Source organism: Ascaphus truei (assembly GCF_040206685.1).
Source record: "Ascaphus truei isolate aAscTru1 chromosome 3 unlocalized genomic scaffold, aAscTru1.hap1 SUPER_3_unloc_4, whole genome shotgun sequence".
Classification (NCBI taxonomy): domain Eukaryota; kingdom Metazoa; phylum Chordata; class Amphibia; order Anura; family Ascaphidae; genus Ascaphus; species Ascaphus truei.
In genome coordinates this window covers 309,455-333,388 of record NW_027453827.1, presented here as the reverse complement: position 1 = coordinate 333,388, position 23,934 = coordinate 309,455, and the positions used below count along the sequence as shown (strand labels likewise).

The following is a 23,934-nucleotide window of genomic DNA, read 5'->3' as shown; positions in this document are numbered from 1 at the left end:
GTGTGAGGGAGGGTATGCAGTGTGTGACAGAGGGATATTGAGAGAGGGAGGGTATGCAGTGTGTGAGGGAGTGATAGTGAGAGGGGGAGGGTATGCAGTGTGTGAGGGAGGGATAGCGTGAGAGGGAGGTTATGCAGTGTGTGAGGGACGGTATGCAGTGTGTGAGGGAGGGATAGTGAGAGAGGGAGGGAGGGTATGCAGTGTGTGAGGGAGGGATAGTGTGAGAGGGAGGGTATGCAGCGTGAGAGGGAGGGTATGCAGTGTGTGAGGGAGGGATAGTGTGAGAGGGAGGGAGGGAGGGTATGCAGTGTGTGAGGGATGGATAGTGAGAGAGGGAGGGTATGCAGTGTGTGAGGGAGGGATAGTGTGAGAGAGAGGGAGGGTATGCAGTGTGTGAGGGACGGTATGCAGTGTGTGAGGGAGGGTATGCAGTGTGAGAGGGATGGTATGCAGTGTGTGAGGGAGGGTATGCAGTGTGTGAGGGAGGGATAGTGTGAGAGAGAGGGAGGGTATGCAGTGTGTGAGAGAGGGTATGCAGTGTGTGAGAGAGGGTATGCAGTGTGTGAGGGAGGGTAGGCAGTGTGTGAGGGAGGGTATGCAGTGTGTGAGGGAGGGTATGCAGTGTGTGAGGGAGGGATAGTGAGAGAGGGAGGGTATGCAGTGTGTGAGGGACGGTATGCAGTGTGTGAGGAAGGGATAGTGAGAGAGGGAGGGAGGGTATGCAGTGTGTGAGGGAGGGACAGTGTGAGAGGGAGGGTATGCAGTGTGAGAGGGAGGGTATGCAGTGTGTGAGGGAGGGATAGTGTGAGAGGGAGGGAGGGTATGCAGTGTGTGAGGGATGGATAGTGAGAGACGGAGGGAGGGTATGGAGTGTGTGAGGGAGGGATAGTGTGAGAGAGAGGGAGGGTATGCAGTCTGTGAGGGAGGGTATGCAGTCTGTGAGGGAGGGTATGCAGTGTGTGAGGGAGGGTATGCAGTGTGAGAGGGAGGGTATGCAGTGTGTGAGGGAGGGTATGCAGTGTGTGAGGGAGGGATAGTGTGAGAGAGAGGGAGGGTATGCAGTGTGTGAGGGAGGGTATGCAGTGTGTGAGGGAGGGTATGCAGTGTGTGAGGGAGGGCATGCAGTGTGTGAGGGAGGGTATGCAGTGTGAGAGGGAGGGTATGCAGTGTGTGAGGGAGGGTATGCAGTGTGTGAGGGAGGGATAGTGAGAGAGGGAGGGTATGCAGTGTGTGAGGGAGGGATAGTGTGAGAGGGAGGGTATGCAGTGTGTGAGGGAGGGATAGTGAGAGAGGGAGGGAGGGTATGCAGTGTGTAAGGGAGGGATAGTTAGAGAGGGAGGGTATGCAGTGTGTGAGGAAGGGATAGTGAGAGAGGGAGGGTATGCAGTGTGTGAGAGAGGGATAGTGTGAGAGGGAGGGAGGGTATGCAGTGTGTGAGGGAGGGATAGTGTGAGAGGGAGGGTATGCAGTGTGTGAGGGAGGGATAGTGTGAGAGGGAGGGTATGCAGTGTGTGAGGGAGGGAGAGGGAGGGAAGGTATGCAGTGTGTGAGGGAAGGATAGTGTGTGAGGGAGGGTAACAGTGTGTGAGGGAGGGTATGCAGTGTATGAGGGAGGGTATGCAGTGTGTGAGGGAGGGATCGTGAGAGAGGGAGGGTATGCAGTGTGTGAGGGCGGGAGAGTATGAGAGGGAGGATATGCAGTGTGTGAGAGAGGGATAGTGTGAGAGTGAGGGTATGCAGTGTGAGAGTGAGGGATAGTGAGAGAGGGAGGGATAGTGAGAGAGGGAGGGATAGTGAGAGAGGCAGGGTATGCAGTGTGTGAGGGAGGGTATGCAGTGTGTGAGGGAGGGTATGCAGTGTGTGAGGGAGGGTATGCTGTGTGTGAGGGAGGGTATGCAGTGTGTGAGAGAGGGATAGTGAGAGAGGGAGGGAGGGTATGCAGTGTGTGAGGGAGGGATAGTGAGAGAGGGAGGGTATGCAGTGTGTGAGGGAAGGATAGTGAGAGAGGGAGGGTATGCAGTGTGTGAGGGAGGGTATGCAGTGTGTGAGGGAGGGTATGCAGTGTGTGAGAGAGGGATAGTTAGAGAGGGAGGGAGGGTATGCAGTGTGTGAGGGAGGGATAGTGAGAGAGGGAGATTATGCAGTGTGTCAGGGAGGGATTGTGAGAGAGGGAGGGTATGCAGTGTGTGAGGGAGGGATAGTGAGAGAGGGAGGGTATGCAGTGTGTGAGGGAGGGTATGCAGTGTGTGAGGGAGGGTATGCAGTGTGTGAGGGAGGGTATGTAGTGTGTGAGGGAGGGTATGCAGTGGAGAGGGAGGTTATGCAGTGTGTGAGGGAGGGTATGCAGTGTCAGAGGGAGGTTATGCAGTGTGTGTTAGGGAGGGTATGCAGTGTGTGAGGGAGGGTATGCAGTGTGTGAGGGAGGGTATGCAGTGTGTGAGGGATGGATAGTGAGAGAGGGAAGGTATGCAGTGTGTGAGGGAGGGTATGCACTGTGTGAGGGAGGGTATGCAGTGTGTGAGAGAGGGATAGAGAGAGAGGGAGGGTATGCAGTGTGTGAGAGAAGAAGGGTATGCAGTGTGTGAGGGAGGGTATACAGTGTGTGAGAGGGAGGGTATGCAGTGTGAGAGGGAGGGTATGCAGTGTGTGAGGGAGGGTATGCAGTGTGTGAGGGAGGGATAGTGTGAGAGGGAGGGTATGCAGTGTGTGAGGGAGGGATAGTGTGAGAGGGAGGGTATGCAGTGTGAGAGGGAGGGTATGCAGTGTGTGAGTGAAGGATAGTGAGAGAGGGAGGGCATGCAGTGTGTGAGGGAGGGTATGCAGTTTGTGAGGGATGGAAAGTGAGAGAGGGAGGGTATGCAGTGAGAGAGGGAGGGTATGCAGTGTGTGAGGGAGGGATAATGTGAGAGGGAGGGTATGCAGTGTGTGAGGTAGGGTATGCAGTGTGTGAGGGATGGATAGTGAGAGAGGGAGGGTATGCAGTGTGTGAGGGATGGTATGCAGTGTGTAAAGGAGGGTATGCAGTGTGTGAGGGAGGGTATGCAGTGTGTGAGGGAGGGATTATGTGAGAGGGAGGGTATGCAGTGTGTGAGGGAGGGTATGCAGTGTGTGAGGGATGGATAGTGAGAGAGGGAGGGTATGCAGTGAGAGAGGGAGGGTATGCAGTGTGTGAGGGAGGGATAATGTGAGAGGGAGGGTATGCAGTGTGTGAGGGAGGGTATGCAGTGTGTGAGGGATGGATAGTGAGAGAAGGAGGGTATGCAGTGTGTGAGGGATGGATAGTGAGAGAGGGAGGGTATGCAGTGTGTGAGGGAGGGATAGTGTGAGAGGGAGGGTATGCAGTGTGTGAGGGAGGGATAGTGTGAGGGGAGTGTATGCAGAGTGTGAGGGAGGGATAGTGTGAGGGGAGGGTATGCAGAGTGTGAGGGATGGATAGTGAGAGAAGGAGGGTATGCAGTGTGTGAGGGATGGATAGTGAGAGAGGGAGGGTATGCAGTGTGTGAGGGAGGGATAGTGTGAGAGGGAGGGTATGCAGTGTGTGAGGGAGGGATAGTGTGAGGGGAGTGTATGCAGAGTGTGAGGGAGGGATAGTGTGAGGGGAGGGTATGCAGAGTGTGAGGGAGGGTATGCAGTGTGTGAGGGAGGGTATGCAGTGTGTGAGGGAGGGATGATGTGAGAGGGAGGGTATGCAGTGTGTGAGGAAGGGATAGTGTGAGAGGGAGGGTATGCAGTGTGTGAGGGAGGGATAGTGTGAGTGGGAGGGTATGCAGTGTGTGAGGGAGGGTATGCAGTGTGTGAGGGAGGATATGCAGTGTGTGAGGGAGGGTATGCAGTGTGTAAGGGAGGGTATGCAGTGTGTGAGGGAGGGATAGTGTGAGAGGGAGGTTATGCAGTGTGTGAGGGACGGTATGCAGTGTGTGAGGGAGGGATAGTGAAAGAGGGAGGGAGGGAGGGTATGCAGTGTGTGAGGGAGGGATAGTGTGAGAGGGAGGGTATGCAGTGTGAGAGGGAGGGTATGCAGTGTGTGAGGGAGGGATAGTGTGAGAGGGAGGGAGGGAGGGTATGCAGTGTGTGAGGGATGGATAGTGAGAGAGGGAGGGTATGCAGTGTGTGAGGGAGGGATAGTGTGAGAGAGAGGGAGGGTATGCAGTGTGTGAGGGACGGTATGCAGTGTGTGAGGGAGGGTATGCAGTGTGAGAGGGATGGTATGCAGTGTGTGAGGGAGGGTATGCAGTGTGTGAGGGAGGTATAGTGTGAGAGAGAGGGAGGGTATGCAGTGTGTGAGAGAGGGTATGCAGTGTGTGAGGGAGGGTAGGCAGTGTGTGAGGGAGGGTATGCAGTGTGTGAGGGAGGGTATGCAGTGTGTGAGGGAGGGATAGTGAGAGAGGGAGGGTATGCAGTGTGTGAGGGACGGTATGCAGTGTGTGAGGGAGGGATAGTGAGAGAGGGAGGGAGGGTATGCAGTGTGTGAGGGAGGGATAGTGTGAGAGGGAGGGTATGCAGTGTGAGAGGGAGGGTATGCAGTGTGTGAGGGAGGGATAGTGTGAGAGGGAGGGAGGGTATGCAGTGTGTGAGGGATGGATAGTGAGAGACGGAGGGAGGGTATGGAGTGTGTGAGGGAGGTATAGTGTGAGAGAGAGGGAGGGTATGCAGTCTGTGAGGGAGGGTATGCAGTCTGTGAGGGAGGGTATGCAGTGTTTGAGGGAGGGTATGCAGTGTGAGAGGGAGGGTATGCAGTGTGTGAGGGAGGGTATGCAGTGTGTGAGGGAGGCATAGTGTGAGAGAGAGGGAGGGTATGCAGTGTGTGAGGGAGGGTATGCAGTGTGTGAGGGAGGGCATGCAGTGTGTGAGGGAGGGCATGCAGTGTGTGAGGGAGGGTATGCAGTGTGAGAGGGAGGGTATGCAGTGTGTGAGGGAGGGTATGCAGTGTGTGAGGGAGGGATAGTGAGAGAGGGAGGGAGGGTATGCAGTGTATGAGGGAGGGATAGTTAGAGAGGGAGGGTATGCAGTGTGTGAGGGAGGGATAGTGAGAGAGGGAGGGTATGCAGTGTGTGAGGGAGGGATAGTGTGAGAGGGAGGGAGGGTATGCAGTGTGTGAGGGAGGGATAGTGTGAGAGGGAGGGTATGCAGTGTGTGAGGGAGGGATAGTGTGAGAGGGAGGGTATGCAGTGTGTGAGGGAGGGAGAGGGAGGGAAGGTATGCAGTGTGTGAGGGAAGGATAGTGTGTGAGGGAGGGTAACAGTGTGTGAGGGAGGGTATGCAGTGTATGAGGGAGGGTATGCAGTGTGTGAGGGAGGGATAGTGTGAGAGGGAGGGTATGCAGTGTGTGAGGGCAGGAGAGTGTGAGAGGGAGGATATGCAGTGTGTGAGAGAGGGATAGTGTGAGAGTGAGGGTATGCAGTGTGAGAGTGAGGGATAGTGAGAGAGGGAGGGATAGTGAGAGAGGGAGGGATAGTGAGAGAGGGAGGGTATGCAGTGTGTGAGGGAGGGATAGTGTGAGAGAGAGGGAGGGTATGCAGTGTGTGAGGGAGGGTATGCAGTGTGTGAGGGAGGGTATGCAGTGTGTGAGGGAGGGATAATGAGAGAGGGCACAAAGGTGGTAATGGGGGGTGCAGGACCATGCCGTGTATAACAGGGGGGTGGATTGCTAAGGGTGTCCCCTAGTTCTCACCGTCCCCATTTTGCAGCATGTCTTGGAGTGCGCAGCTCAGCTCCGGGGTCCAAATCTCCTGCAGGTGGCAGTTGTTAAGCAGAAGCCAATGTCCCTCTCGCTGACACGTGACAAGAGTATCGGTCACCTGCCCACCAGGACACGACTGTCCCCAAGTAAATACCCTAACCTGGGAGAGACAAGTGCCTGAGACACAGAGCTATACCGTGACACACCGTGACACCCAGAGCTATACCGCCTGTACACCGTGACACCCAGAGCTATACCGCCTGTGCAGCGAGACGCCCAGAGCTATACCGCCTGTACACCGAGACGCCCAGAGCTATACCGCCTGTACACCGTGACGCCCAGAGCTATACCGCCTGTACACCGAGACGCCCAGAGCTATACCGCCTGTACACCGTGACACCCAGAGCTATACCGCCTGTACACCGTGACACCCAGAGCTATACCGCCTGTACACCGAGACGCCCAGAGCTATACCGCCTGTACACCGAGACGCCCAGAGCTATACCGCCTGTACACCGTGACGCCCAGAGCTATACCGCCTGTACACCGAGACGCCCAGAGCTATACCGCCTGTACACCGTGACACCCAGAGCTATACCGCCTGTACACCGTGACACCCAGAGCTATACCGCCTGTACACCGAGACGCCCAGAGCTATACCGCCTGTACACCGAGACGCCCAGAGCTATACCGCCTGTACACCGAGACGCCCAGAGCTATACCGCCTGTACACCGAGAAGCCCAGAGCTATACCGCCTGTACACTGAGACGCCCAGAGCTATACCGCCTGTACACCGAGACGCCCAGAGCTATACCGCCTGTGCACCGAGACGCCCAGAGCTATACCGCCTGTACACCGAGACGCCCAGAGCCATACCGCCTGTGCACCGAGACGCCCAGAGCTATACTGCCTGTACACCGAGACGCCCAGAGCTATACCACCTGTGCACCGAGACGCCCAGAGCTATACCGCCTGTACACCGTGACACCCAGAGCTATACCGCCTGTACACCGTGACACCCAGAGCTATACCGCCTGTACACCGAGACACTCAGAGCTATACCGCCTGTACACCGAGACGCCCAGAGCTATACCGCCTGTGCACCGAGACGCCCAGAGCTATACCGCCTGTACACCGAGACGCCCAGAGCTATACCGCCTGTACACTGAGACGCCCAGAGCTATACCGCCTGTACACCGAGACGCCCAGAGCTATACAGCCTGTGCACCGAGACGCCCAGAGCTATACCGCCTGTACACCGAGACGCCCAGAGCCATACCGCCTGTGCACCGAGACGCCCAGAGCTATACTGCCTGTACACCGAGACTCCCAGAGCTATACCGCCTGTACACCGTGACACCCAGAGCTATACCGCCTGTACACCGAGACACTCAGAGCTATACTGCCTGTACACCGAGATGCCCAGAGCTATACCGCCTGTGCACCGAGACGCCCAGAGCTATACCGCCTGTACACCGAGACGCCCAGAGCTATACCGCCTGTACACCGAGACGCCCAGAGCTATACCGCCTGTACACCGTGACACCCAGAGCTATACCGCCTGTAAACCGAGACGCCCAGAGCTATACCGCCTGTACACCGTGACACCCAGAGCTATACCGCCTGTACACCGAGACGCCCAGAGCTATACCGCCTGTGCACCGAGACGCCCAGAGCTATACCGCTTGTACACCGAGACGCCCAGAGCTATACCGCCTGTACACTGTGACGCCCAGAGCTATACCGCCTGTACACCGAGACGCCCAGAGCTATACCGCCTGTACACCGAGACGCCCAGAGCTATACCGCCTGTACACCGAGACGCCCAGAGCTATACCGCCTGTACACCGAGACGCCCAGAGCTATACCGCCTGTGCACGAGAAGCCAAGAGCTATACCGCCTGTGCACCGAGACACTCAGAGCTATAGCGCCTGTACACCGAGACACCCAGAGCTATACCGCCTGTACACCGAGACGCCCAGAGCTATACCACCTGTGCACCGAGACGCCCAGAGCTATACCACCTGTGCACCGAGACGCCCAGAGCTATACCGCCTGTACATCGAGACGCCCAGAGCTATATCGCCTGTGCACCGAGACACTCAGAGCTATACCGCCTGTGCACCGAGACGGCCAGAGCTATACCGCTTGTGCACCGAGACGCCCAGAGCTATACCGCCTGTACACCGAGACGCCCAGAGCTATACCGCCTGTACACCGAGACGCCCAGAGCTATACCGCCTGTACACCGTGACACCCAGAGCTATACCGCCTGTACACCGAGACATCCAGAGCTATACCGCCTGTACACCGAGACGCCCAGAGCTATACCGCCTCTACACCGTGACACCCAGAGCTATACCGCCTGTACACCGAGACGTCAGAGCTATACCGCCTGTACACTGAGACGCCCAGAGCTATACCGCCTGTACACCGAGACACCCAAAGCTATACCGCCTGTACACCGTGACACCCAGAGCTATACCGCCTGTACACCGAGACGCCCAGAGCTATACCGCCTGTACACCGAGAAGCCCAGAGCTATACCGCCTGTACACTGAGACGCCGAGAGCTATACCGCCTGTACAGCGAGACGCCCAGAGCTATACCGCCTGTACACCGTGACACCCAGAGCTATACCGCCTGTACACCGAGACGCCCAGAGCTATACCGCCTGTACACCGAGACGCCCAGAGCTATACCGCCTGTACACCGAGACGCCCAGAGCTATACCGCCTGTACACCGAGACGTCCAGAGCTATACCGCCTGTACACCGAGACGCCCAGAGCTATACCGCCTGTACACCGAGACGCCCAGAGCTATACCGCCTGTACACCGAGACGCCCAGAGCTATATCGCCTGTACACCGAGACGCCCAGAGCTATACCGCCTGTACACCGAGACGCCCAGAGCTATACCGCCTGTACACCGAGACGCCCAGAGCTATACCGCCTGTACACCGAGACGCCCAGAGCTATACCGCCTGTGTATCGAGACGCCCAGAGCTATACCGCCTGTACAGCGAGACGCCCAGAGCTATACCGCCTGTACACCGAGACGCCTAGAGCAATACCGCCTGTACACCGAGATGCCTAGAGTTATACCGCCTGTACACCGAGACGCCCAGAGCTATACCGCCTGTACACCGAGACGCCCAGAGCTATATCGCCTGTACACCGAGACGCCCAGAGCTATACCGCCTGTACACCGAGACGCCCAGAGCTATACCGCCTGTGCACCGAGACGCCCAGAGCTATACCGCCTGTACACCATGACACCCAGAGCTATACCGCCTGTACACCGAGACGCCCAGAGCTATACCGCCTGTACACCGAGACGCCCAGAGCTATACCGCCTGTACACCGAGACGCCCAGAGCTATACCGCCTGTACACCGAGACGCCCACAGCTATACCGCCTGTACACCGAGACGCCCAGAGCTATACCGCCTGTACACCGTGATGCCCACAGCTATACCGCCTGTACACCGAGACGCCCAGAGCTCTACCGCCTGTACACCGAGACACCCAGAGCTATACCGCCTGTACACCGAGACGCCCAGAGCTATACCGCCTCTACACCGTGACACCCAGAGCTATATCGCCTGTACACTGAGACGCCCAGAGCTATACCGCCTGTACACCGAGACACCCAGAGCTATACCGCCTGTACACCGAGACGCCCAGAACTATACCGCCTGTACACCGAGACGCCCAGAGCTATACCGCCTGTACACCGAGACACCCAGAACTATACCGCCTGTACACCGAGACGCCCAGAGCTATATCGCCTGTACACCGAGACGCCCAGAGCTATACCGCCTGTACACCGAGACGCCCAGAGCTATATCGCCTGTACACTGAGACGCCCAGAGCTATACCGCCTGTACACCGAGACGCCCAGAGCTATACCGCCTGTACACCGAGACGCCCAGAGCTATATCGCCTGTACACCGAAACGCCCAGAGCTATACCGCCTGTACACCGAGACGCCCAGAGCTATACCGCCTGTACACCGAGACGCCCAGAGCTATACCGCCTGTACACCGAGACGCCCAGAGCTATACCGTCTGTACACCGAGACGCCCAGAGCTATACCGCCTGTACACCGAGACGCCCAGAGCTATACCGCCTGTACACCGAGAAGCCCAGAGCTATACCGCCTGTACACTGAGACGCCGAGAGCTATACCGCCTGTACAGCGAGACGCCCAGAGCTATACCGCCTGTACACCGTGACACCCAGAGCTATACCGCCTGTACACCGAGACGCCCAGAGCTATACCGCCTGTACACCGAGACGCCCAGAGCTATACCGCCTGTACACCGAGACGCCCAGAGCTATACCGCCTGTACACCGAGAAGCCCAGAGCTATACCGCCTGTACACTGAGACGCCCAGAGCTATACCGCCTGTACACCGAGACACCCAGAGCTATACCACCTGTACACGGAGACACCCAGAGCTATACCGCCTGTACGCCGAGACGCCCAGAGCTATACCGCCTGTACACCGAGACGTCCAGAGCTATACCGCCTGTACACCGAGACGCCCAGAGCTATACCGCCTGTACACCGAGACGCCCAGAGCTATACCGCCTGTACACCGAGACGCCCAGAGCTATATCGCCTGTACACCGAGACGCCCAGAGCTATACCGCCTGTACACCGAGACGCCCAGAGCTATACCGCCTGTACACCGAGACGCCCAGAGCTATACCGCCTGTACACCGAGACACCCAGAGCTATACCGCCTGTACACCGAGACGCCCAGAGCTATATCGCCTGTACACCGAGACACCCAGAGCTATACCGCCTGTACACCGAGACGCCCAGAACTATACCGCCTGTACACCGAGACGCCCAGAGCTATACCGCCTGTACACCGAGACACCCAGAGCTATACCGCCTGTACACCGAGACGCCCAGAGCTATATCGCCTGTACACCGAGACGCCCAGAGCTATACCGCCTGTACACCGAGACGCCCAGAGCTATATCGCCTGTACACCGAGACGCCCAGAGCTATACCGCCTGTACACCGAGACGCCCAGAGCTATACCGCCTGTACACCGAGACGCCCAGAGCTATATCGCCTGTACACCGAAACGCCCAGAGCTATACCGCCTGTACACCGAGACGCCCAGAGCTATACCGCCTGTACACCGAGACGCCCAGAGCTATACCGCCTGTACACCGAGACGCCCAGAGCTATACAGCCTGTGCACTGAGACGCCCAGAGCTATACCGCCTGTACACCGAGACGCCCAGAGCTATACCGCCTGTACACCGAGAAGCCCAGAGCTATACCGCCTGTACACCGTGACACCCAGAGCTATACCGCCTGTACACCGAGACACCCAGAGCTATACCGCCTGTACACCGAGACGCCCAGAGCTATACCGCCTGTACACCGAGACGCCCAGAGCTATACCGCCTGTACACCGAGAAGCCCAGAGCTATACCGCCTGTACACTGAGACGCCCAGAGCTATACCGCCTGTACACCGAGACACCCAGAGCTATACCGCCTGTACACGGAGACACCCAGAGCTATACCGTCTGTACACCGAGACGCCCAGAGCTATACCGCCTGTACACCGAGACGCCCAGAGCTATACCGCCTGTACACCGAGACGCCCAGAGCTATACCGCCTGTACACCGAGACGCCCAGAGCTATATCGCCTGTACACCGAGACGCCCAGAGCTATACCGCCTGTACACCGAGACGCCCAGAGCTATACCGCCTGTACACCGAGACGCCCAGAGCTATACCGCCTGTACACCGAGACGCCCAGAGCTATACCGCCTGTGTATCGAGACGCCCAGAGCTATACCGACTGTACAGCGAGACGCCCAGAGCTATACCGCCTGTACACCGAGACGCCTAGAGCAATACCGCCTGTACACCGAGATGCCTAGAGCTATACCGCCTGTACACCGAGACGCCCAGAGCTATACCGCCTGTACACCGAGACGCCCAGAGCTATATCGCCTGTACACCGAGACGCCCAGAGCTATACCGCCTGTACACCGAGACGCCCAGAGCTATACCGCCTGTGCACCGAGACGTCCAGAGCTATACCGCCTGTACACCATGACACCCAGAGCTATACCGCCTGTACACCGAGACGCCCAGAGCTATACCGCCTGTACACCGAGACGCCCAGAGCTATACCGCCTGTACACCGAGACGCCCAGAGCTATACCGCCTGTACACCGAGACGCCCACAGCTATACCGCCTGTACACCGAGACGCCCAGAGCTATACCGCCTGTACACCGTGACGCCCACAGCTATACCGCCTGTACACCGAGACGCCCAGAGCTCTACCGCCTGTACACCGAGACACCCAGAGCTATACCGCCTGTACACCGAGACGCCCAGAGCTATACCGCCTCTACACCGTGACACCCAGAGCTATATCGCCTGTACACTGAGACGCCCAGAGCTATACCGCCTGTACACCGAGACACCCAGAGCTATACCGCCTGCACACCGAGACGCCCAGAACTATACCGCCTGTACACCGAGACGCCCAGAGCTATACCGCCTGTACACCGAGACACCCAGAGCTATACCGCCTGTACACCGAGACGCCCAGAGCTATATCGCCTGTACACCGAGACGCCCAGAGCTATACCGCCTGTACACCGAGACGCCCAGAGCTATATCGCCTGTACACCGAGACGCCCAGAGCTATACCGCCTGTACACCGAGACGCCCAGAGCTATACCGCCTGTACACCGAGACGCCCAGAGCTATACCGCCTGTACACCGAGACGCCCAGAGCTATATCGCCTGTACACCGAAACGCCCAGAGCTATACCGCCTGTACACCGAGACGCCCAGAGCTATACCGCCTGTACACCGAGACACCCAGAGCTATACCGCCTGTACACCGAGACGCCCAGAGCTATGCCACCGAGACGTTTGGTAACAGTATGGGGTGTTTGGTACCAGTGTAGTGGGGGGTACGGGGTGTTTGGTGCCAGTATAGTGGGTGGTATGGGGTGTTTGGTGCCAGTATAGTGGGTGGTATGGGGTGTTTGGTGCCAGTGTAGTGGGGGTGTGGGGTGTTTGGTGCCAGTGTACTTGATGGTATGAGGTGTTTGGTGCCAGTGTAGTGGGTGGTATGGGGTGTTTGGTGCCAGTGTAGTGGGTGGTATGGGGTGTTTGGTGCCAGTGTAGTGGGTGGTATGGGGTGTTTGGTGCCAGTGTACTGGGTGGTATGGGGTGTTTGGTGCCAGTGTAGTGGATGGTATGGTGTGTTTGGTGCCAGTGTAGTGGGTGGTATGGGGTGTTTGGTGCCAGTGTAGTGGGGGGTATGGGGTGTTTGGTGCCAGTGTATTGGATGGTATGGGGTGTTTGGTGCCAGTGTAGTGGGTGGTATGGGGTGTTTGGTGCCAGTGTAGTGGGGGGTATGGGGTGTTTGGTGCCAGTGTAGTGGGGGGTATGGGGTGTTTGGTGCCAGTGTAGTGGATGGTATGGGGTGTTTGGTGCCAGTGTACTGGGAGGTATGGGGTGTTTGGTGCCAGTGTAGTGGGAGGTATGGGGTGTTTGGTGCCAGTGTAGTGGGAGGTATGGGGTGTTTGGTGCCAGTGTAGTGGATGGTATGGGGTGTTTGGTGCCAGTGTAGTGGGTGGTATGGGGTGTTTGGTGCCAGTGTACTGGGTGGTATGGGGTGTTTGGTGCCCGTGTAGTGGGAGGTATGGGGTGTTTGGTGCCAGTGTAGTGGATGGTATGGGGTGTTTGGTGCCAGTGTAGTGGGTGGTATGGGGTGTTTGGTGCCAGTGTAGTGGGAGGTATGGGGTGTTTGGTGCCAGTGTAGTGGATGGTATGGGGTGTTTGGTGCCAGTGTAGTGGGTGGTATGGGGTGTTTGGTGCCAGTGTAGTGGGGGGTATGGGGTGTTTGGTGCCAGTGTAGTGGATGGTATGGGGTGTTTGGTGCCAGTGTAGTGGGAGGTATGGGGTGTTTGGTGCCAGTGTAGTGGGAGGTATGGGGTGTTTGGTGCCAGTGTAGTGGATGGTATGGGGTGTTTGGTGCCAGTGTAGTGGGTGGTATGGGGTGTTTGGTGCCAGTGTAGTGGGAGGTATGAGGTGTTTGGTGCCAGTGTAGTTGGGGGTATGGGGTGTTTGGTCCCAGTGTACTGGGAGGTATGGGGTGTTTGGTGCCAGTGTAGTGGATGGTATGGGGTGTTTGGTGCCAGTGTAGTGGATGGTATGGGGTGTTTGGTGCCAGTGTAGTGGGTGGTATGGGGTGTTTGGTGCCAGTGTAGTGGGGGGTATGGGGTGTTTGGTGCCAGTGTAGTGGGAGGTATGGGGTGTTTGGTGCCAGTGTAGTGGGGGGTATGGGGTGTTTGGTGCCAGTGTAGTGGGTGGTATGGGGTGTTTGGTGCCAGTGTAGTGGGTGGTATGGGGTGTTTGGTGCCAGTGTAGTGGGTGGTATGGGGTGTTTGGTGCCAGTGTAGTGGGTGGTATGGGGTGTTTGGTGCCAGTGTAGTGGGGGGTATGGGGTATTTGGTGCCAGTGTAGTGGGTGGTATGGGGTGTTTGGTGCCAGTGTACTGGGTGGTATGGGGTGTTTGGTGCCAGTGTAGTGGGGGGTATGGGGTGTTTGGTGCCAGTGTAGCGGATGGTATGGGGTGTTTGGTGCCAGTGTACTGGGAGGTATGGGGTGTTTGGTGCCAGTGTACTGGGAGGTATGGGGTGTTTGGTGCCAGTGTAGTGGGGGGTATGGGGTGTTTGGTGTCAGTGTACTGGGTGGTATGGGGTGTTTGGTGCCAGTGTACTGGGAGGTATGGGGTGTTTGGTGCCAGTGTAGTGGGGGGTATGGGGTGTTTGGTGCCAGTGTAGTGGGGGGTATCGGGTGTTTGTTGCCAGTGTACTGGGAGGTATGGGGTGTTTGGTGCCAGTGTAGTGAGAGGTATGGGGTGTTTGGTGCCAGTGTACTGGGAGGTATGGGGTGTTTGGTGCCAGTGTAGTGGGGGGTATGGGGTGTTTGGTGCCAGTGTAGTGGGGGGTATGGGGTGTTTGGTGCCAGTGTAGCGGATGGTATGCGGTGTTTGGTGCCAGTGTCCTGGATGGTATGGGGTGTTTGGTGCCAGTGTAGTGGGTGGTATGGGGTGTTTGGTGCCAGTGTAGTGGGTGGTATGGGGTGTTTGGTGCCAGTGTAGTGGGAGGTATGAGGTGTTTGGTGCCAGTGTAGTGGGGGGTATGGGGTGTTTGGTGCCAGTGTACTGGGAGGTATGGGGTGTTTGGTGCCAGTGTAGTGGATGGTATGGGGTGTTTGGTGCCAGTGTAGTGGATGGTATGGGGTGTTTGGTGCCAGTGTAGTGGGTGGTATGGGGTGTTTGGTGCCAGTGTAGTGGGGGGTATGGGGTGTTTGGTGCCAGTGTAGTGGGAGGTATGGGGTGTTTGGTGCCAGTGTAGTGGGGTGTATGGGGTGTTTGGTGCCAGTGTAGTGGGTGGTATGGGGTGTTTGGTGCCAGTGTAGTGGGTGGTATGGGGTGTTTGGTGCCAGTGTAGTGGATGGTATGGTGTGTTTGGTGCCAGTGTAGTGGGTGGTATGGGGTGTTTGGTGCCAGTGTAGTGGGGGGTATGGGGTGTTTGGTGCCAGTGTATTGGATGGTATGGGGTGTTTGGTGCCAGTGTAGTGGGTGGTATGGGGTGTTTGGTGCCAGTGTAGTGGGGGGTATGGGGTGTTTGGTGCCAGTGTAGTGGGGGGTATGGGGTGTTTGGTGCCAGTGTAGTGGATGGTATGGGGTGTTTGGTGCCAGTGTACTGGGAGGTATGGGGTGTTTGGTGCCAGTGTAGTGGGAGGTATGGGGTGTTTGGTGCCAGTGTAGTGGGAGGTATGGGGTGTTTGGTGCCAGTGTAGTGGATGGTATGGGGTGTTTGGTGCCAGTGTAGTGGGTGGTATGGGGTGTTTGGTGCCAGTGTACTGGGTGGTATGGGGTGTTTGGTGCCCGTGTAGTGGGAGGTATGGGGTGTTTGGTGCCAGTGTAGTGGATGGTATGGGGTGTTTGGTGCCAGTGTAGTGGGTGGTATGGGGTGTTTGGTGCCAGTGTAGTGGGAGGTATGGGGTGTTTGGTGCCAGTGTAGTGGATGGTATGGGGTGTTTGGTGCCAGTGTAGTGGGTGGTATGGGGTGTTTGGTGCCAGTGTAGTGGGGGGTATGGGGTGTTTGGTGCCAGTGTAGTGGATGGTATGGGGTGTTTGGTGCCAGTGTAGTGGGTGGTATGGGGTGTTTGGTGCCAGTGTACTGGGTGGTATGGGGTGTTTGGTGCCAGTGTAGTGGGGGGTATGGGGTGTTTGGTGCCAGTGTATTGGATGGTATGGGGTGTTTGGTGCCAGTGTAGTGGGTGGTATGGGGTGTTTGGTGCCAGTGTAGTGGGGGGTATGGGGTGTTTGGTGCCAGTGTAGTGGGGGGTATGGGGTGTTTGGTGCCAGTGTAGTGGATGGTATGGGGTGTTTGGTGCCAGTGTACTGGGAGGTATGGGGTGTTTGGTGCCAGTGTAGTGGGAGGTATGGGGTGTTTGGTGCCAGTGTAGTGGGAGGTATGGGGTGTTTGGTGCCAGTGTAGTGGATGGTATGGGGTGTTTGGTGCCAGTGTAGTGGGTGGTATGGGGTGTTTGGTGCCAGTGTACTGGGTGGTATGGGGTGTTTGGTGCCCGTGTAGTGGGAGGCATGGGGTGTTTGGTGCCAGTGTAGTGGATGGTATGGGGTGTTTGGTGCCAGTGTAGTGGGTGGTATGGGGTGTTTGGTGCCAGTGTAGTGGGAGGTATGGGGTGTTTGGTGCCAGTGTAGTGGATGGTATGGGGTGTTTGGTGCCAGTGTAGTGGGTGGTATGGGGTGTTTGGTGCCAGTGTAGTGGGGGGTATGGGGTGTTTGGTGCCAGTGTAGTGGATGGTATGGGGTGTTTGGTGCCAGTGTAGTGGGAGGTATGGGGTGTTTGGTGCCAGTGTAGTGGGAGGTATGGGGTGTTTGGTGCCAGTGTAGTGGATGGTATGGGGTGTTTGGTGCCAGTGTAGTGGGTGGTATGGGGTGTTTGGTGCCAGTGTAGTGGGAGGTATGAGGTGTTTGGTGCCAGTGTAGTTGGGGGTATGGGGTGTTTGGTCCCAGTGTACTGGGAGGTATGGGGTGTTTGGTGCCAGTGTAGTGGATGGTATGGGGTGTTTGGTGCCAGTGTAGTGGATGGTATGGGGTGTTTGGTGCCAGTGTAGTGGGTGGTATGGGGTGTTTGGTGCCAGTGTAGTGGGGGGTATGGGGTGTTTGGTGCCAGTGTAGTGGGAGGTATGGGGTGTTTGGTGCCAGTGTAGTGGGGGGTATGGGGTGTTTGGTGCCAGTGTAGTGGGTGGTATGGGGTGTTTGGTGCCAGTGTAGTGGGTGGTATGGGGTGTTTGGTGCCAGTGTAGTGGGTGGTATGGGGTGTTTGGTGCCAGTGTAGTGGGTGGTATGGGGTGTTTGGTGCCAGTGTAGTGGGGGGTATGGGGTATTTGGTGCCAGTGTAGTGGGTGGTATGGGGTGTTTGGTGCCAGTGTACTGGGTGGTATGGGGTGTTTGGTGCCAGTGTAGTGGGGGGTATGGGGTGTTTGGTGCCAGTGTAGCGGATGGTATGGGGTGTTTGGTGCCAGTGTACTGGGAGGTATGGGGTGTTTGGTGCCAGTGTACTGGGAGGTATGGGGTGTTTGGTGCCAGTGTAGTGGGGGGTATGGGGTGTTTGGTGTCAGTGTACTGGGTGGTATGGGGTGTTTGGTGCCAGTGTACTGGGAGGTATGGGGTGTTTGGTGCCAGTGTAGTGGGGGGTATGGGGTGTTTGGTGCCAGTGTAGTGGGGGGTATCGGGTGTTTGTTGCCAGTGTACTGGGAGGTATGGGGTGTTTGGTGCCAGTGTAGTGAGAGGTATGGGGTGTTTGGTGCCAGTGTACTGGGAGGTATGGGGTGTTTGGTGCCAGTGTAGTGGGGGGTATGGGGTGTTTGGTGCCAGTGTAGTGGGGGGTATGGGGTGTTTGGTGCCAGTGTAGTGGGGGGTATGGGGTGTTTGGTGCCAGTGTAGTGGGTGGTATGGGGTGTTTGGTGCCAGTGTAGTGGGTGGTATGGGGTGTTTGGTGCCAGTGTAGTGGGTGGTATGGGGTGTTTGGTGCCAGTGTAGTGGGTGGTATGGGGTGTTTGGTGCCAGTGTAGTGGGGGGTATGGGGTATTTGGTGCCAGTGTAGTGGGTGGTATGGGGTGTTTGGTGCCAGTGTACTGGGTGGTATGGGGTGTTTGGTGCCAGTGTAGTGGGGGGTATGGGGTGTTTGGTGCCAGTGTAGCGGATGGTATGGGGTGTTTGGTGCCAGTGTACTGGGAGGTATGGGGTGTTTGGTGCCAGTGTACTGGGAGGTATGGGGTGTTTGGTGCCAGTGTAGTGGGGGGTATGGGGTGTTTGGTGTCAGTGTACTGGGTGGTATGGGGTGTTTGGTGCCAGTGTACTGGGAGGTATGGGGTGTTTGGTGCCAGTGTAGTGGGGGGTATGGGGTGTTTGGTGCCAGTGTAGTGGGGGGTATCGGGTGTTTGTTGCCAGTGTACTGGGAGGTATGGGGTGTTTGGTGCCAGTGTAGTGAGAGGTATGGGGTGTTTGGTGCCAGTGTACTGGGAGGTATGGGGTGTTTGGTGCCAGTGTAGTGGGGGGTATGGGGTGTTTGGTGCCAGTGTAGTGGGGGGTATGGGGTGTTTGGTGCCAGTGTAGCGGATGGTATGCGGTGTTTGGTGCCAGTGTCCTGGATGGTATGGGGTGTTTGGTGCCAGTGTAGTGGGTGGTATGGGGTGTTTGGTGCCAGTGTAGTGGGTGGTATGGGGTGTTTGGTGCCAGTGTAGTGGGAGGTATGAGGTGTTTGGTGCCAGTGTAGTGGGGGGTATGGGGTGTTTGGTGCCAGTGTACTGGGAGGTATGGGGTGTTTGGTGCCAGTGTAGTGGATGGTATGGGGTGTTTGGTGCCAGTGTAGTGGATGGTATGGGGTGTTTGGTGCCAGTGTAGTGGGTGGTATGGGGTGTTTGGTGCCAGTGTAGTGGGGGGTATGGGGTGTTTGGTGCCAGTGTAGTGGGAGGTATGGGGTGTTTGGTGCCAGTGTAGTGGGGTGTATGGGGTGTTTGGTGCCAGTGTAGTGGGTGGTATGGGGTGTTTGGTGCCAGTGTAGTGGGTGGTATGGGGTGTTTGGTGCCAGTGTAGTGGGTGGTATGGGGTGTTTGGTGCCAGTGTAGTGGGTGGTATGGGGTGTTTGGTGCCAGTGTAGTGGGTGGTATGGGGTGTTTGGTGCCAGTGTACTGGGGGGTATGGGGTGTTTGGTGCCAGTGTAGTGGGGGGTATGGGGTGTTTGGTGCCAGTGTAGCGGATGGTATGCGGTGTTTGGTGCCAGTGTCCTGGATGGTATGGGGTGTTTGGTGCCAGTGTAGTGGGTGGTATGGGGTGTTTGGTGCCAGTGTAGTGGGTGGTATGGGGTGTTTGGTGCCAGTGTAGTGGGAGGTATGAGGTGTTTGGTGCCAGTGTAGTGGGGGGTATGGGGTGTTTGGTGCCAGTGTACTGGGAGGTGTGGGGTGTTTGGTGCCAGTGTAGTGGATGGTATGGGGTGTTTGGTGCCAGTGTAGTGGATGGTATGGGGTGTTTGGTGCCAGTGTAGTGGGTGGTATGGGGTGTTTGGTGCCAGTGTAGTGGGGGGTATGGGGTGTTTGGTGCCAGTGTAGTGGGAGGTATGGGGTGTTTGGTGCCAGTGTAGTGGGGGGTATGGAGTGTTTGGTGCCAGTGTAGTGGGTGGTATGGGGTGTTTGGTGCCAGTGTGTGGGGGGTATGGGGTGTTTGGTGCCAGTGTAGTGGGGGGTATGGGGTGTTTGGTGCCAGTGTAGTGGGGGGTATGGGGTGTTTGGTGCCAGTGTAGTGGGAGGTATGGGGTGTTTGGTGCCAGTGTAGTGGGGGGTATGGGGTGTTTGGTGCCAGTGTAGTGGGGGGTATGGGGTGTTTGGTGCCAGTGTAGTGGATGGTATGGGGTGTTTGGTGCCAGTGTACTGGGAGGTATGGGGTGTTTGGTGCCAGTGTAGTGGGAGGTATGGGGTGTTTGGTGCCAGTGTAGTGGGAGGTATGGGGTGTTTGGTGCCAGTGTAGTGGATGGTATGGGGTGTTTGGTGCCAGTGTAGTGGGTGGTATGGGGTGTTTGGTGCCAGTGTACTGGGTGGTATGGGGTGTTTGGTGCCCGTGTAGTGGGAGGTATGGGGTGTTTGGTGCCAGTGTAGTGGGTGGTATGGGGTGTTTGGTGCCAGTGTAGTGGGTGGTATGGGGTGTTTGGTGCCAGTGTAGTGGGAGGTATGGGGTGTTTGGTGCCAGTGTAGTGGATGGTATGGGGTGTTTGGTGCCAGTGTAGTGGGTGGTATGGGGTGTTTGGTGCCAGTGTAGTGGGAGGTATGGGGTGTTTGGTGCCAGTGTAGTGGATGGTATGGGGTGTTTGGTGCCAGTGTAGTGGGTGGTATGGGGTGTTTGGTGCCAGTGTAGTGGGGGGTATGGGGTGTTTGGTGCCAGTGTAGTGGATGGTATGGGGTGTTTGGTGCCAGTGTAGTGGGAGGTATGGGGTGTTTGGTGCCAGTGTAGTGGGAGGTATGGGGTGTTTGGTGCCAGTGTAGTGGATGGTATGGGGTGTTTGGTGCCAGTGTAGTGGGTGGTATGGGGTGTTTGGTGCCAGTGTAGTGGGAGGTATGAGGTGTTTGGTGCCAGTGTAGTTGGGGGTATGGGGTGTTTGGTCCCAGTGTACTGGGAGGTATGGGGTGTTTGGTGCCAGTGTAGTGGATGGTATGGGGTGTTTGGTGCCAGTGTAGTGGATGGTATGGGGTGTTTGGTGCCAGTGTAGTGGGTGGTATGGGGTGTTTGGTGCCAGTGTAGTGGGGGGTATGGGGTGTTTGGTGCCAGTGTAGTGGGAGGTATGGGGTGTTTGGTGCCAGTGTAGTGGGGGGTATGGGGTGTTTGGTGCCAGTGTAGTGGGTGGTATGGGGTGTTTGGTGCCAGTGTAGTGGGTGGTATGGGGTGTTTGGTGCCAGTGTAGTGGGTGGTATGGGGTGTTTGGTGCCAGTGTAGTGGGTGGTATGGGGTGTTTGGTGCCAGTGTAGTGGGGGGTATGGGGTATTTGGTGCCAGTGTAGTGGGTGGTATGGGGTGTTTGGTGCCAGTGTACTGGGTGGTATGGGGTGTTTGGTGCCAGTGTAGTGGGGGGTATGGGGTGTTTGGTGCCAGTGTAGCGGATGGTATGGGGTGTTTGGTGCCAGTGTACTGGGAGGTATGGGGTGTTTGGTGCCAGTGTACTGGGAGGTATGGGGTGTTTGGTGCCAGTGTAGTGGGGGGTATGGGGTGTTTGGTGTCAGTGTACTGGGTGGTATGGGGTGTTTGGTGCCAGTGTACTGGGAGGTATGGGGTGTTTGGTGCCAGTGTAGTGGGGGGTATGGGGTGTTTGGTGCCAGTGTAGTGGGGGGTATCGGGTGTTTGTTGCCAGTGTACTGGGAGGTATGGGGTGTTTGGTGCCAGTGTAGTGAGAGGTATGGGGTGTTTGGTGCCAGTGTACTGGGAGGTATGGGGTGTTTGGTGCCAGTGTAGTGGGGGGTATGGGGTGTTTGGTGCCAGTGTAGTGGGGGGTATGGGGTGTTTGGTGCCAGTGTAGCGGATGGTATGCGGTGTTTGGTGCCAGTGTCCTGGATGGTATGGGGTGTTTGGTGCCAGTGTAGTGGGTGGTATGGGGTGTTTGGTGCCAGTGTAGTGGGTGGTATGGGGTGTTTGGTGCCAGTGTAGTGGGAGGTATGAGGTGTTTGGTGCCAGTGTAGTGGGGGGTATGGGGTGTTTGGTGCCAGTGTACTGGGAGGTATGGGGTGTTTGGTGCCAGTGTAGTGGATGGTATGGGGTGTTTGGTGCCAGTGTAGTGGATGGTATGGGGTGTTTGGTGCCAGTGTAGTGGGTGGTATGGGGTGTTTGGTGCCAGTGTAGTGGGGGGTATGGGGTGTTTGGTGCCAGTGTAGTGGGAGGTATGGGGTGTTTGGTGCCAGTGTAGTGGGGTGTATGGGGTGTTTGGTGCCAGTGTAGTGGGTGGTATGGGGTGTTTGGTGCCAGTGTAGTGGGTGGTATGGGGTGTTTGGTGCCAGTGTAGTGGGTGGTATGGGGTGTTTGGTGCCAGTGTAGTGGGTGGTATGGGGTGTTTGGTGCCAGTGTAGTGGGTGGTATGGGGTGTTTGGTGCCAGTGTAGTGGGGGGTATGGGGTGTTTGGTGCCAGTGTAGTGGGTGGTATGGGGTGTTTGGTGCCAGTGTAGTGGGGGGTATGGGGTGTTTGGTGCCAGTGTAGCGGATGGTATGGGGTGTTTGGTGCCAGTGTACTGGGAGGTATGGGGTGTTTGGTGCCAGTGTACTGGGAGGTATGGGGTGTTTGGTGCCAGTGTAGTGGGGGGTATGGGGTGTTTGGTGCCAGTGTACTGGGTGGTATGGGGTGTTTGGTGCCAGTGTACTGGGAGGTATGGGGTGTTTGGTGCCAGTGTAGTGGGGGGTATGGGGTGTTTGGTGCCAGTGTAGTGGGGGGTATCGGGTGTTTGTTGCCAGTGTACTGGTAGGTATGGGGTGTTTGGTGCCAGTGTAGTGAGAGGTATGGGGTGTTTGGTGCCAGTGTACTGAAGGTATGGGGTGTTTGGTGCCAGTGTAGTGGGGGGTATGGGGTGTTTGGTGCCAGTGTAGTGGGGGGTATCGGGTGTTTGTTGCCAGTGTACTGGGAGGTATGGGGTGTTTGGTGCCAGTGTAGTGAGAGGTATGGGGTGTTTGGTGCCAGTGTACTGAAGGTATGGGGTGTTTGGTGCCAGTGTAGTGGGTGGTATGGGGTGTTTGGTGCCAGTGTAGCGGATGGTATGCGGTGTTTGGTGCCAGTGTCCTGGATGGTATGGGGTGTTTGGTGCCAGTGTACTGGGTGGTATGGGGTGTTTGGTACCAGTGTAGTGGGGGGTATGGGGTGTTTGGTGCCAGTGTCCTGGATGGTATGGGGTGTTTGGTGCCAGTGTACTGGGTGGTATGGGGTGTTTGGTGCCAGTGTAGTGGGGGGTATGGGGTGTTTGGTGCCAGTGTCCTGGATGGTATGGGGTGTTTGGTGCCAGTGTAGTGGGGGGTATGGGGTGTTTGGTGCCAGTGTAGTGGGGGGTATGGGGTGTTTGGTGCCAGTGTAGTGGGGGGTATGGGGTGTTTGGTGCCAGTGTAGTGGGGGGTATGGGGTGTTTGGTGCCAGTGTAGTGGGGGTATGGGGTGTTTGGTGCCAGTGTAGTGGGGGGTATGGGGTGTTTGGTGCCAGTGTAGTGGGGAGTATGGGGTGTTTGGTGCCAGTGTAGTGGGGGGTATGGGGTGTTTGGTGCCAGTGTAGTGGGTGGTATGGGGTGTTTGGTGCCAGTGTACTGGGTGGTATGGGGTGTTTGGTGCCAGTGTAGTGGGGGGTATGGTGTGTTTGGTGCCAGTGTACTGGGTGGTATGGGGTGTTTGGTGCCAGTGTAGTGGGGGGTATGGGGTGTTTGGTGCCAGTGTAGTGGGGGGTATGGGGTGTTTGGTGCCAGTGTAGTGGGGGGTATGGGGTGTTTGGTGCTAGTGTACTGGGTGGTATGGGGTGTTTGGTGCCAGTATAGTGGGGGGTATGGGGTGTTTGGTGCCAGTATAGTGGGGGGTATGGGGTGTTTGGTGCCAGTGTAGTGGGGGGTATGGGGTCTTTGGTGCCAGTGTACTGGGTGGTATGGGGTGTTTGGTGCCAGTGTAGTGGGGGGTATGGGGTGTTTGGTGCCAGTGTAGTGGGGGGTATGGGGTGTTTGGTGCCAGTGTAGTGGGTGGTATGGGGTGTTTGGTGCCAGTGTAGTGGGGGGTATGGGGTGTTTGGTGCCAGTGTAGTGGATGGTATGGGGTGTTTGGTGCCAGTGTAGTGGGGGGTATGGGGTGTTTGGTGCCAGTGTAGTGGGGGGTATGGGGTGTTTGGTGCCAGTGTAGTGGGGGGTATGGGGTGTTTGGTGCCAGTGTAGTGGGGGGTATGGGGTGTTTGGTGCCAGTGTAGTGGGGGGTATGGGGTGTTTGGTGCCAGTGTAGTGGGGAGAATGGGGTGTTTGGTGCCAGTGTAGTGGAGGGTATGGGGTGTTTGGTGCCAGTGTAGTGGGTGGTATGGGGTGTTTGGTGCCAGTGTAGTGGGGGGTATGGGGTGTTTGGTGCCAGTGTAGTGGGTGGTATGGGGTGTTTGGTGCCAGTG

The 23,934-nt window shown here is 57.2% G+C and overlaps 1 protein-coding gene across 1 annotated transcript in view; it reads right to left on the bottom strand.

Annotated features, from left to right (window-relative positions):
- Positions 1–23,934, bottom strand: part of LOC142473341 (dynein heavy chain domain-containing protein 1-like) — a 434,059-nt gene that overhangs the window by 127,955 nt on the left and 282,170 nt on the right. Inside the window, exon 24 of the mRNA XM_075580578.1 lies at positions 5,672–5,840. Coding sequence (XP_075436693.1) covers positions 5,672–5,840 — 169 coding nt within the window. The remainder of the gene's footprint in view (positions 1–5,671; positions 5,841–23,934) is intronic.